This window comes from Primulina eburnea, chromosome 6 (genome assembly GCF_022965805.1).
Source record: "Primulina eburnea isolate SZY01 chromosome 6, ASM2296580v1, whole genome shotgun sequence".
Lineage (NCBI taxonomy): Eukaryota > Viridiplantae > Streptophyta > Magnoliopsida > Lamiales > Gesneriaceae > Primulina > Primulina eburnea.
In genome coordinates this window covers 10,595,623-10,608,787 of record NC_133106.1, presented here as the reverse complement: position 1 = coordinate 10,608,787, position 13,165 = coordinate 10,595,623, and the positions used below count along the sequence as shown (strand labels likewise).

Here is a 13,165-nt window from a genome sequence, read left to right as displayed (position 1 = left end):
ATTCCAAACTTACTCAAAACTTTCTCAATATACGATCGTGGGGACAAGTAAATCAATTTACCTTCCCTGTCCTTTCTTCTTTCCATACCAAGCATCACCCTTGCTGGTCCAAGGTCTTTCATGTCAAACTCTATCTTAAATTGAGTCTTGAGCTTGATAATTTCTTCTCTCCTTTTGCAAGCTATCAATATATCATCCACGTATAACATTAGATATATCATCACGCCTGCATCACCGTGTTTGAAATACACACACTGATCATATTTGCTTCTCCTGAAACCAGCTTTCAACATGAAGTCATCAAACTTTCTATTTCATTGCCTTGGTTACTGTTTTAACCCACACAATGACTTCCTGAGTTTACACACTTTATTCTCACTTCCTGCCACAACAAATCCTTCGGTTTGAAGCATGTAAATGTCTTCTTCTAGTTCTCCGTGTAAGCAAGCTGTTCTAACATCCATTTGTTCCAATTCCATGTCCCATCTTGCAGTAATGGCCAAGAGGATTTGAATGGATCTGTGTTTTACTACTGGAGAGAATACTTCGTGAAAGTCAATTCCCTCTCTTTGCGTGAAGCCTTTGGCTACTAGTCTTGCCTTTAGCCTTGGTGGTTCAATCCCATGTATATCATCCTTCCTTTTGAACACCCATTTTAACGCAACCAGCTTATGCTTATTTGGTTTGTCTAAAGTTGTCCAGGTCTCATTGACCTGAAGTGATTTAATCTCTTCTCTCATAGCCTTTAACCATTCATTCTTATTTTTACAGCGCATAGCTTCCTTGTAGGATTTTGGTTCTTCAATATCCAATCCTTGAGCTGTAATTAAGGCATATGAGATAAGATCAGCATAACCATATATTTCTGGTGGTTTGCTTGTTCTTTTCTCCCTATCTCTTACCAAGTTTTTCCCTTCTTCCTCTATTTGCTGGACTTGATGTTCTACAGATGGCTTTGATACTTACTTGTTCAGCATCAAAAGTAGGTCCATCTGCTGTTTGGTTACTGATATTTGCCATATTTTTCTTCATTGAACACAACATCCCTACTTATTATCATCTTTTTAAACCCGTTTTCCAAGCACCAGAGTTTATAACATTTAACTCCCTTTGGGTATCCAATGAATATGCACTTCACAGCTCTCGACGCAAGCTTGTCTTGTCTCAAATGTGTATATGCAATACATCCAAAGATTTTTAAGTGCTTGTACGTTGCTGGTTTACCACTCCAAAGCTCTTGAGGTGTCTTAAGACCTATGGCAGAAGAAGGACATCTGTTAATGAGGTAGCACGCTGTAGTTACAGCTTCTGCCCATAAGGTCTTTGGTAGATTGGCCGTTACTAGCATGCACGTTACCCTTTCGAGTATTGTTCTGTTCATTCTTTCTGCAAGTCCGTTCTGGTATGGAGTGCCTCTTACTATCTTGTGTCTGATTATTCCCTCTTTTGTACAGAACCTGTTGAACTCATCAGATAAGAACTCAAGACCATTGTCTGTCTTTAGACATTTCACCTTACTATTTGTCTGATTTTCAACAAGTACTTTCCATTCTTTGAAGGTTTTGAAGGCTTCATCTTTACCTTTCAGAATATACACCCATACCTTTCTTGAATAATCATCTATTATGCTCATGAAATACTTCGCTCCACCTAGTGAAGCTGTTCTTGAATCACCCCAAAGATCTGAATGGAAGTATTCCAAGGTGGCTTTGGTTCTGTAAATCTATGTGTTGAACTTTACTCTACAAGATTTTCCATACACACATTCTTCACAGAATCCCAAACTTTCTAATTTATCCTCACCAAAAGCTCCTTGCTTGCACAATTCCAATAGTCCATGTTCACTTACATGGCCTAGTCTTTTATGCCACAGCTGAGTCTTATTGGCTTCACCATTTGCTACTGCAGCTATCGCGCCAATGATTGTACTTCCAACAAAAGAGTATAACCCATTGTTTCTGAATCCTTTCATCATTACTAGGGAACCTTTAGAAACCTTTAGGACTCCATTTTCTGCTTTGAACATGTATCAAATTCTGTCCAATGTTCCAAGAGATATTAACTTTCTCTTTATTTCTGGCACATATCTTACTTCTTGTAATACTCTCTCAGTTCCATCATACATCTTGATTCGCACAGATCCAATTCCATCTACCTTGCATGCTTTGTTATTTCCAAGGAGTACCGAACCTTCTTGCAGTTGATTTAGTATTTCGAACCAATCTCGATTTTGTGTCATATGATAGGAACACCCTGAGTCTAATATCCAATCTTTAGAGGAGTCCTTTTCAGTCACTGTTAGGACCTCAGCCAACTCATATCCGTCCTAAACAACGGCTGCATCCCCTGATTCCGTTGTTTTTCCATTGAATCTTCCTGATTCATATGATTTTCCATTGAATCTTCCTGATTCATATGATTTTCCATTGAATCTCTTCTTTCTTTCAGGGCATTCAATCTTGAAATGACCTTTTTCTGGCAAAAGAAGCGTCTCTTTTTAGTTCTTGACTTGGATCTAGCTTTGAACTTGTTTTTACTAAATTCTCTCCTCTCTGGTCTTCCTCAAACCATCAACCCTTCTCTTGACTCTTCTTCTTTGATCTCCGATTTCTTCTTTAGTTCTTTTGAGACCAGTGCCATTTGCACTTCTTCCAGGGACAAGGAGACTCTGCCAAAAATCAGTGTATCCGCAATATTCTCATAGTCCTTGGAAAGAGACCTCAACAGCAGTAAGCCTTGATCTTCATCATCAACTTTTATCTCGATATTCTCAAGATCAAGTATGACTTTATTGAAATCATCAGTGTGATCCTCCAGTGTCTTCCCATTCGACATCTTTAATGTATAAAGCCTTTGCTTCAAGTAAAGATGATTGGCCAAAGATTTTGTCATGTATAGGTGTTCGAGTTTCGTCCATATCGCAGCTGCCGACTTTTCCTTGGAGACTTCCCTTAGAACTTTGTCTCCAAGATTCAAGATCAGTGCACTATGAGCTTTATTCAGAATATCTTTTCTTTCTTTGTCAGATAAAGAAGAAGATAGTGTCTTCTCTCCCAAAAGAGCCTCATCCAGACCTTGATGAACCAGCAGTGCATGCACCTTCAGTCGCCACAGTCCAAAGTCATTCTTCCCGGTGAATTTCTCGACTTCATACCTTGCAGCCGCCATGATCCTTCATAAACCTAAGCTCTGATACCATTTTTTGTTATTTGAAGAATCGCGACTGAATTGAAATCTTGTTGTTATTTGAAGAATCACGACTGAATTGAAATCAATTCAATTGCTCTAACGTCGAATGTTGGATCTTAATGTTGAAGATGCAAGATCTCACAATGACCTACGATCAATAAATTCGATATGGAATGCAACAAAAAAATACACCAATATAACGTGGTTCAACAATTGTCTACTCCACGGACAAGCAGCACCCTTCAATCTTTATTAACCACATATCAATAAGATGGAGTTCTCCAGATTACAGGATGAATCACAAGCTAAATCACTTTTTTATTATGTAATACAAACCAGAGAGAAAATCTCTTGTATTAGTATTAAGAACAGAAGAAGAAGTAACCAATAATGAAATCAATCCATCTACAAGCAAAAAAGCATCTCGAATATGATTCCATGCACGTGGGATTATCTGTTAGCACTCCCACCAACCGCTTCGTTCTTTCTGTTACTCCGTCAACCACCCTCGTGCCACTGAACCAGCTCCACCGTACACCAGACTTTATGAGCTTGAGTCAATGCTTTGAGACAATATATCTTTGAGACAATATATACACAGATATATTTTTTAAACTTTTAATTGACAAATAATATATGCTTTTTAATATTTTTTATTAATAGCAGTTTCATTCAATCGATATATCAAATATTAAGATAAAGAATTTAATTTGACGACAAAATTGATATTTTTATTTAAATATAATCTCAAATAAAAAAATATAATAATTAAATAATTTATTATATTAATAATTTTAAACAATTATAAAACGCTATTATTTCCTGATTTAAATGTGTGCGTCTCTATCGCACGATAAAACAAAGACATAGTAAATAAATGGCTGCCACTTTTTTCGTGCACGCGTGATTGTTTCCTCGGTTCTTTGATACAGGCACATAAAACTGTTCGGCGAAATGCCTGAACGATGGTCATACTCATCAGTAGCCATAGCCGTATTCTAATATCCCGCAAGACATTCTCGCCTTTGAATTGTTCTCTCACCCCTTCTTTGATGTCCACGCATAATCTTAAGAATAGGGCTCAAATTTGTAGACTAAGTGCTGTTCGAGGGCATTCTTTCGGGTTTGTGAAAGTGACGAGGGACAACAAATTCAGGGGTTATTTAGATGAGTCGTGGTGCTGTTTGTGCAAACAGAGTGAAGGGGACTTAGAACTGGAGGCGGAAATTATGGAGTTCATGAAGAAATCTGAGAAACCGATGATGTTTCCGACTAGAGAAGAGTTAGCTAGAGCTGGAAGAATGGATTTGGTGGAGTCGATAAAGAAGATAGGTCGGTGGTATACGCTTGGCTGGGAAGAACAAAATGTGGAGGAAAAATTGGATTTTGATCTTGGAAAATTCCAGAGGAGGGTTGAGAGGATTGAGGAGAGCGTTTCTCTTGGAGAAAAGGACGACTGTTATTGGTCTGTGGACGATAATGAAGATGACTTTTCCTCCGGTTCGGATTTTATTTCTGAGAATTTGAATTCCAGGCAGTTGGCTTCTTCTTCGCCGTCGGGTAGACCCGTGTGAGGTTTTTATTTTTGAAATTCTCAACAATTTTCACAACTCAACCTTTTCTTTATAATTCTTGATATCATTGTTTATTTGTTAGTGTATATAGTCTATATTATGATATGTTGATGATTTTATTCAATGTTAAGAGAGTACGAGTGTATAAAATTATAACTTTGGCCATTAATGGAGGCTGATGGGAAGTAATTTCTTAGTGCTGCTATCTGCGCGTCTCTTCTTTCTCGTTTCACTCTCATCTTACTTGGTAAAATGTGACTTACAACTGTTCATAGTTACGCCCGTTTAATTGTAATTTACCTGTTTTCTGAAGACTTGTACCCATCAATTTTCCTCTGAGATTTCTGTGGGTATGGTCCTTTGTCACTGTGTATACATCATGTAGTTAAATACTAGTGTGATTTATTAAAAGAAAACTCTTACGGAATTGCTATTCATAGTGAAAATATTCTTTCCTGGCTCAGAGAGAGGAGTGCTGATGCAGATACTGGCATTGAGGGAATACTGAATAGATTGGAGAAGCAGAGGAATATCAATTTTGGAGTAGATTTAAAGCCAGTTGGATATGGAACTCATGCCACAAGTAAAGATGAGGCAGATGACAGTCATATTGGAACCTCTTCTGATGTGGGTTAGTTGGTTGTTTTGAATCAGAGCAACATTCGTTCATGCATTCTGGCCATATCCTGTTAAATATTTATTGACTAGAGTTTGGCATCTCTAACAGACGAAAATTTTGGGGATTTTATTTTACACGACAACATGTGTTTCTCCACATATATATTATTGATCTGTCAATTGCCATGGTGCCTATGCTTGCATTCTAAAACACTAGATATCGTGCCTTTTTAATTGTAAAAGCCAGGGTTGATAATGGAGAAAACGGCAGACATCCAACAGGTTTCCGCCACCAAGGCATATTGAATAAAGCAGATAACAAGATGAGCCCAAACTTTGAGCCGGAAACATGGAGAAATTGGAGCAATCAGCGAGCAGGGTTCCACTATTCAGAATTTGAAGGTGCGTGGTTTTTACTTGTCTTTGTAAAGATATTTTTAGCCTTGCCGGGTTTTTAACTTCGAGTGCCATGCAGCTGCCGAAATTTTTTTTGGAAAAAACATCATGGAACATGATAGAGAAACTTATCGTGATAGATTAACTTCAATTAATGGTGAATACGGTGAAGCTGGGGATGGGGCTGAAGAGATTAATCTCAATCACATAAAAAGTCGCATTCAGCATCTAGAGTTAGAGCTCTCTACAGCGCTTCTTTCCTTGAGGTCCAAAAGGGCGGAGAGCATTACAGATGAGGTGGGTGGCCTGGATTTTTTTACTCTTATCTCTAATTGGCTTTGTTCTTTCAGAGTTCCCTAGTGCATATGATAGATTGGTCTGTAGCCTCCGGCCAAGATAATGATATTTCTGTACTGAAAAAGTTCATTGTGGCTCCAGCCCTGGCTGCTAGCTTAATGGCAAAATAATCGAAATTAGGAGCTTGAACTACTATAGAGTTCCAAATGTTTAAGTTGAACTTTTATTGTTGGATATAATTTTTGGTACGGTAGAAGATATCCAAACCGGTGGTATTAACGGAAATCATCAACTCCCATAAATTAAATTATTAAGTCGATTATGAATGTTTGGGATGGCTGAAGAATATCAATCATCATTCCTTATTTGTGTCATTATCTATTTGACATAACTGTGGAATGAGGCATTTGGAAAGCTGTATGTCTTAAAAGATTCAAGTTGTAGCTTTATCAACTTTTATGGCCCTTTATACAGTAGCAGACGCTCAAACCTACATTTTCAATTGAATCGTCCTACAACTGACCATTACAACCAAATTTCTGACTGTTTAAGAGTTGAGAAAGAACACCAACAGACGCTTTTGTGTTTTATGCACAAAACATCATGTTACTCCTTTTCTTCAATGCCTATTCTTCACCAGGTAGCTGGAATCTCTGTCAGTGATTTTCAGGAGCTCTCTGATGAATGGGAGTTCCAAGAGAATGAGTTCATAACTGCCCAGGAGCGATTGCATTCAATACGAGCCAAGATGGCTATATTAGAGGGGAAAATGGCAATGACAATAGCGTATGTTATTTAATACATTTGATGATAACCGGCAAATTACTCTATTTCAATTGAAAATCAACATTTTTCCCCCTACTCTTTTTCAGTGACACACAAAAGATAGTGGAGAAGAAGCAAGAACAGATATATAGAGCACATAAAGCCTTACAACTTCTGCGGGATACATGCATAGTGTGGCATAATTCAGCTTCAGAGGTCCTTTTAACTGGATCTTTTGATGGATGGACCACTCAGGTCAGATAAGTTTTACAAACCGTGGAATATCTCAGAACTTGTGTTTCCTCGTAGATAAAACAAGAATTTGAAGTACAGCCAGTTGAACCGAATTATAACGTTAGTATCTATTAACTTCTTGAAACATTTTGTTTCTATAAATGTGATTCTGAGATTGATGCGTAAACGACTCCTCTTAACAATGAACCAGGCTTTTTCTTTCATTCTTGATTAAAGTAATCAAATGGACACCTTGATTGCAGCGGAAGATGGAGAAATCAAAAACAGGAATCTTTTCAGTGAGCTTAATGCTGTATCCAGGTAGATATGAGGTAGGTTTTTTAAAAACCTCGACTATGTGATGTATTCAGCTTTACCCTAATCATGAACTCTTTCCTATGATATCCTGCTACAGATTAAGTTCGTAGTTGATGGTATATGGAAAGTCGACCCTTTACGCCCCATCGTCAACAATAGTGGCTACCAGAATAACCTTCTTATTGTGACATGAGAAAGAAGAGAGCATATAGCCTTTAGTCAATGTTAACATTGACACGCCTCGCATATCTGAAAATCATTTGCTTCTTTTCCACTTTTTAATTTTTATTTATTTATTTTTTGCTGCAATATCTCCTACTTAACTATGTCAGACATGATAAATTTTAGGTCTAATCTTGGAAAACAAAAAATATTACGAGGTTGATGGTAGGATCAAAAGAGCTGTACTTAAATATTCTATTATACCAGTGAATACTTGCTATGTGACTCGCATATCATTTGCATGGTTGTCAGGAGTCTAAAATTTTTGCTTCTTGAACAATGACTTTCTATTCAAGTTGTTGGAACTCAAAACACGAATAAGCTCGATGTTATCATGCATCTATTGCCTTTGATCTTAGATTTTAAAAGATTATATACATAAGGATCTTTTAGTACAATGGCCTCTGCTCAAGGACTGAGTGTGCATTACTAGCTTGCCAAGTGACAATATTTAACACCGGAACAAGAAGAAAAGATAAGCCCAAAGAAGATATTTACCCTGACCCCAATTTAATGCCAAACTTCATCGAGTGCTCACATCCTCGCGGCGCTATAAATTTTCATAAAATAGTGAATGAAACATAAGTTTCACCGTGTTCTTTCCAGCAAAAATTAACTTGTCATTGCAACGTTGAGACTTATGGTTGGTACATTTACTTGGAAATTCACACAAAATTCCGTAAAACCAGGCAAAATCCACTGCCACAGTACACACTAGAAGTGGCATGTTTCCCAGCCACTTCACTGCCTAAGTTCACCAGCCGAGGGCATGTTTTGTCAACTGTATTCCCAAGGCCAAGCTGACCATGTTCTCCCCAGCCCCACGTCATCACCGACCCATTGTCTGCAAGATAAAATTGGAACCCAAGTCAATTCGGAACATGATATATTCAAAGACGCAAAGGTAGACTTTCTTGCCTGTTACTAATGCAGAATGTTCTGCTCCTGCGGCAATTTGCAAGACTGATGTTTCTTCAAGATCGATAAGTTTCAGCAGGACATCTTCCTTAGATTCTCCTATGAGTAAAAAAATATCATTACAACCACCAAGTTCAACTTTTATATGTAACTCAATTCAACTTGCGCACCAATTTTATTTCAGGTAGGAATTCGGCAAGTCATTACTCCAAAAGTAAGATGAACCAAAGTATAAATTCTAAAAGTAGTTTAAACATAAGACCAAGCATCTGCCGCTGATCAGTTTATATCCGATTGTGATGGTGCAATTTATATATTTTTTAACCATACAACAATCCACATTTCCATCGTTTTACCATATATAGAGAGAGAATTTGAAACAGCAATTGTGAATTGTTGCGATACTTAATTAGGACAATACAGAAGAACAAGTAAGATTCTTGTAGTTAATTACCATCTTTCATCCAAGGTGTTTTATGAGGATTACCAAGTACACCATGATGATCGCCACCAAGCATGTATAGTTTCCCTTCTCCTGTAAAAAAGCAGGAAATAGTCCAATTTGTGCATCCTAAAATCCAAATTGTTATTTCCTTCCAACAAGATCCATGAAAATGATTGTAAAAGTTCATACTTGTTAATAATAAAGCATGATTCCATCCTAATGCAACCTGGTGGAAAGACAAAGCTGTATCAACACGGTGAGGAATGCAGACATGTGATGCATTCTGATATCCTCTTCCCCAAGTGTATAAACTTCCAGTAGCTAGACAGCAAGTGTCAGCAACAATAAGATGGAAAATTCAATGATGAAACCAAGAATGGTCGAGTCTGATCCTAAAACATATTCTCTGACTCGTAAATAATGAATGAATGATTGATTACCAACATGAAACCAAGAAAGAGGCAAAAATATTGAAACACACCTGATAATGCAGCACTATGATCTCCATTCGCACAAATACTAACGATTTCAACATCTGTGAGGCATAAGGTAGGCTGAGGAACACTTGTTGATTTGACTATGCCTGTGGATGAACCTAATTGTCCGCGCTTTCCCGACCCAAATCCATAAACCTTATGTTCTACGTTGCCTACACAAAAAATGATAACTTTATGTTAGGCGATGAATTTGGTGCAATCCGCATGTAGTTAATAGTAAATACTACATCAAAAATCAAAATGCAATACGAAAACAAATGTTCCGAGAAAATTACCTTTGAGCAATGCTAGTGTATGGCGCATACCACAAGCAACTTGCTCCACATGCTTAGAACTAAAATACAAGACCTCTAAAGGAGAGCATTTTGATTCATAATCCCCATGACCAAGCTGACCAAACAGACCATCTCCACAAGTGAAAACCACGCCATTATCTGCACAGAAGCTAACAATGTTCAGAAGCAGTTAAAGAAAAAGTAAATGCATGCTTAGCCTAAAAGAAAGCAAATCTAAAGATGGCATTTCACCCTTCAAATATGAACTTGCAATTTAAAGTCTCAATTGGAAATAAACATTGCCAAACAAAAGATGAAAATTTAAAACTTAAGAACCAATCATTCCTTCAAACGCTACACACGACCACTCTCAAAGAAACTAAACTAATCATTACCTATATCAACAACTAAAGAAGAAAACGTGCTAAATTAATCAGACTTGACATTAATAAACCAGAACAAGAAATGCATTATCCGCACTCACACAAAATAAACAGCCAGAAATAATAAAGAAATCTTGAAACATCAGTTACGATTATCAATATCAACGCGTGGGAGACACAAAACCTGTAACAAATCCAGAGTGATTCCACCCTGCAGAAACACGGGTAACAACAAAGCCTTCCAGAGCCTTCACTTCATTCGGCTGCAAACAGTTGATCTTCTGCCCATGGCCTAATTGACCAGAAGTTCCCCTTCCCCATGTGAACACTCTTCCACCTGTAACCAGTTAAACAAAAACCCATTAAAAGTAACAAAATTAAAAGGCAAGAACGAATCTTCCGCATGATTTTCATCCAATAGAGTGTTACTGTACCGGGTGTGAGGGCAATTACATGAGCGCCGCCGCAGGAGAGGGAAGTGAAGGGGCCAAAGGCAGAGAGGGAGCGAAGGCGTTGTGGGCTGTGCTCATCCTGAAGCCTTACTGTCGCTAGCTGCCCGTCTGTGCCGGCGCCCCAGCTCCATACTTCTTGTTCCTCTTGCTTTTCTTTTTCGTTTTCTTCGAGTTTGTTGATTTTGTCCATTCATATGGAATAACATAGTAACTTGTAAGTATTTTCATCAGCAATAATATCTCTGTTCTAAGTGAGTATTTTACTTTTTATAAAAATTGCCATGATAACTGATTATTATATATTTTATAAGATAAAATACTATAAATTTATACTTCTTATCGAATTCCCAACTCCATATTTATGATGAATATAAGTCCCTGAAGGCACAAGTAGGAGTGGTTTGAATTGTTGCTAGCCAAGCTATCATATTTGTTTATAGAGTAGATTTTTTGTGAGACATTATCAAAAAATTTTATTCGTGAAATATGTCATTCATGTTTATATTTACAATAAAATGTAATTTTTTTTATGAATGATCAAATAAAATATGTCTCACCAACTCAAAAAAAAAAATATGTCTCATAAAATTGATCCGTGAGACCGTCTCACGAGAGTTTTTGTTTAAATTCTAAATACATCTAATGGGTCTTTGACTCTTTGTCTTAAAGACGTCAAATTTCTCTTCTATGACTGGTTTTGGCCAAAAAAAATAATTTATTTAATTAACTTGGGTTGGGAGTCAGTTAATCAATGTCCAAATTATTAATTTGAATGATAGTTTTTGGCCGTCTCAATCTCAATTCAGGTTAAAAGGTCAAAGAAACTGCCACAAACCGAGGGTAAAAAGAAAGGAAAGAAATCAGAAACAATGACCAACATCATCAAAAGAAACTCGCAGCACTCTGTAAATCTTACAGCTCTAAATCTTAGCTTTATTTCTATGTTTTGATTGCACTAACAAGTTGATATGAATCGGCATGACGTACAAATGATTGGAAGGAGGTTCAAAGAAGCATTGCATGGACTCATGATCAATCGAGAAGAGTTTGCAAGCAAGGTTCCGATCCTCGAAGGAGTCGTGATGCATGGAGTGACCTTGGATGCCAAATGGATGCTATTGTGGAACAATGTGGATGAATTAGTGCCACAGCACCCGCCGCAGCGCTAGAGAAGACTAGCTAGCGCCTAGACGCTACCATCGAGTGCCTAGGCGCTCCATGTGCGAGTCTTTAGCGCCTAGGCGCTAACCCTGCCGAAGACTTAGCGCCTAGGCGCTACTTGGTCAGCGTCGCAACGCGCCGCAGTGCAGAATATTTAGATATGGAAACCTTAGATTGTGATTTTGTTGTATTTTATTATATAATCCATTGTAAACACGAATTAGAACAATAATTCTTGAGTTTTATCATATTGTTCGAATTTTCTCTCAAATTTCAAAGCTTGACTTTGTATACATATTCGTGTGTTTCTCAAATCAAACTTATCAAAGTTTAACACTTTGTGGCGTTTGTCGATTGTCCTTCACTCGGTTGTCAAAGACGAGTTCTTTGAAGGTTCGTTTGAATTTCGATTGTTATCTTCGTTAATATTTGTTGCTAAATTCTTCGTAATTTAGATGTGAGTATTACAACCTTACTTGTTCAAAAAGATCGGGATGACACAACTGTTTCTTTGTTTCATCGAATCGAGAGTGTGACTCTGTTTTTGAGCGCGTTTGCTTTTCGTTGTCGAAGAATCGCATCATTTGATATCAGAGCTTTTGGTTCCTTTGATTCAAGTAAGTTATCTCTCAGTTGTTCTTTCGTCTGTTGTTTGTGTTCTTCGATCCCTTTGTGTTTGAAGATTTTTTTGTTGAAATCTTGTATTCATGTGTTCGTGAATCTTGCGATTCCCGAAATTTCATTTTTGTGAATTTTTTTTCGAGTTTGCACAATCTTTTGTGCAAATAAAAAAAAAAGAGTACACAAATTTCGAAAATATCCCATAAATTGGTTTTGCTATTTTGTTCTGTTATCTTGTGGGAGCCATATTCAAGTCTCTCACAATAAAAAAAAAATTGTGCTATTATTTAGCATTAAATCTTTTTTTTATCTCCATTGTGAGTCATATTCAAGCGACTCTCACAGTAAAGAAAAAGTTCAAATTTATTGTTTTACGCAGTCCATGTAAGTTGATCTTCAAGTGTCGTGAAGTTTGAACTTGTGAGTTTGATGCACAGAAGCTACAAAGCCTGAAAGTGTACCCTACGAGAGAAATCTCAAAAATCGAGTGAAATACTTGAGGGCGAGTGTTTATTTCTTGGAGTGACATGTGAGGTTTTGTAGTGAGGACAAAAAAAAAAAAAAAGGAAGAGAGTTGAGTGAATTTTCATTGGAGTGATCGTGAGGATTCGTGGTGAAGAAAATTTATTCTTTATTGTTTTCTACTAACTTTTTCTTGCAGGTATAATGATTGACGACCGTCAATTTCAAACAATGTTAGTAGGGTTGGATAGAATATGGGAGAAGGAGTTTAAGCCTCTACATGAAAAGTATAGGCGGTACGAGAAAGAAGAGACATATAATAGACGGTTGGTGAGAAT

The 13,165-nt window shown here is 37.3% G+C and overlaps 2 protein-coding genes across 6 annotated transcripts; one reads left to right on the top strand and one right to left on the bottom strand.

Annotated features, from left to right (window-relative positions):
• Window positions 1-4,043: 4,043 nt before the first annotated feature.
• Window positions 4,044-7,844, top strand: LOC140833820 (protein PTST homolog 2, chloroplastic). Of its 5 annotated transcripts, XM_073198255.1 has the most exons (9): window positions 4,044-4,347; window positions 4,393-4,759; window positions 5,228-5,394; window positions 5,625-5,783; window positions 5,857-6,074; window positions 6,715-6,860; window positions 6,947-7,094; window positions 7,337-7,405; window positions 7,489-7,844. In XM_073198255.1, exons 1-9 carry the CDS (start codon window positions 4,155-4,157, stop codon window positions 7,582-7,584), a joined length of 1,563 nt encoding a protein of 520 aa, XP_073054356.1. In that variant the 5' UTR covers window positions 4,044-4,154; the 3' UTR covers window positions 7,585-7,844. The 5 variants fall into 5 exon arrangements, 3 of the variants coding, with proteins under 3 accessions (XP_073054356.1, XP_073054357.1, XP_073054355.1); XR_012118575.1 differs by having other exon boundaries at window positions 4,044-4,759; window positions 6,947-7,193; window positions 7,489-7,661; XM_073198256.1 differs by having other exon boundaries at window positions 4,044-4,759; window positions 7,337-7,394.
• A 313-nt stretch (window positions 7,845-8,157) lies between these two features.
• On the bottom strand, window positions 8,158-10,818 carry LOC140833821 (ultraviolet-B receptor UVR8). Its single transcript, XM_073198257.1, has 8 exons — window positions 10,566-10,818; window positions 10,316-10,468; window positions 9,749-9,907; window positions 9,458-9,625; window positions 9,166-9,297; window positions 8,986-9,066; window positions 8,532-8,630; window positions 8,158-8,457 (listed from the first exon to the last, which is right to left on the bottom strand). The coding sequence occupies exons 1-8, from the start codon at window positions 10,771-10,773 to the stop codon at window positions 8,279-8,281; spliced, it is 1,179 nt and encodes a 392-aa protein (XP_073054358.1). The 5' UTR covers window positions 10,774-10,818; the 3' UTR covers window positions 8,158-8,278.
• Between the last annotated feature and the right edge of the window lie 2,347 nt (window positions 10,819-13,165).

What these genes read in the sequence shown, in the direction of transcription:
- LOC140833821 (XM_073198257.1), bottom strand. Translation starts at nt 10,773, where the DNA reads ATGGACAAAATCAACAAACTCGAAGAAAACGAAAAAGAAAAGCAAGAG. An exon ending in TCACTCTGGATTTGTTACAG is followed by an intron (nt 9,908 to 10,315) that starts GTTTTGTGTCTC and finishes GCTTCTGTGCAG; the next exon opens with ATAATGGCGTGGTTTTCACT. An exon ending in AACACCTTGGATGAAAGATG is followed by an intron (nt 8,631 to 8,985) that starts GTAATTAACTAC and finishes TTTTACTCATAG; the next exon opens with GAGAATCTAAGGAAGATGTC.
- LOC140833820 (XM_073198254.1), top strand. Translation starts at nt 4,155, where the DNA reads ATGGTCATACTCATCAGTAGCCATAGCCGTATTCTAATATCCCGCAAG. An exon ending in TGGAACCTCTTCTGATGTGG is followed by an intron (nt 5,395 to 5,624) that starts GTTAGTTGGTTG and finishes TAATTGTAAAAG; the next exon opens with CCAGGGTTGATAATGGAGAA. An exon ending in CCACTATTCAGAATTTGAAG is followed by an intron (nt 5,784 to 5,856) that starts GTGCGTGGTTTT and finishes AGTGCCATGCAG; the next exon opens with CTGCCGAAATTTTTTTTGGA.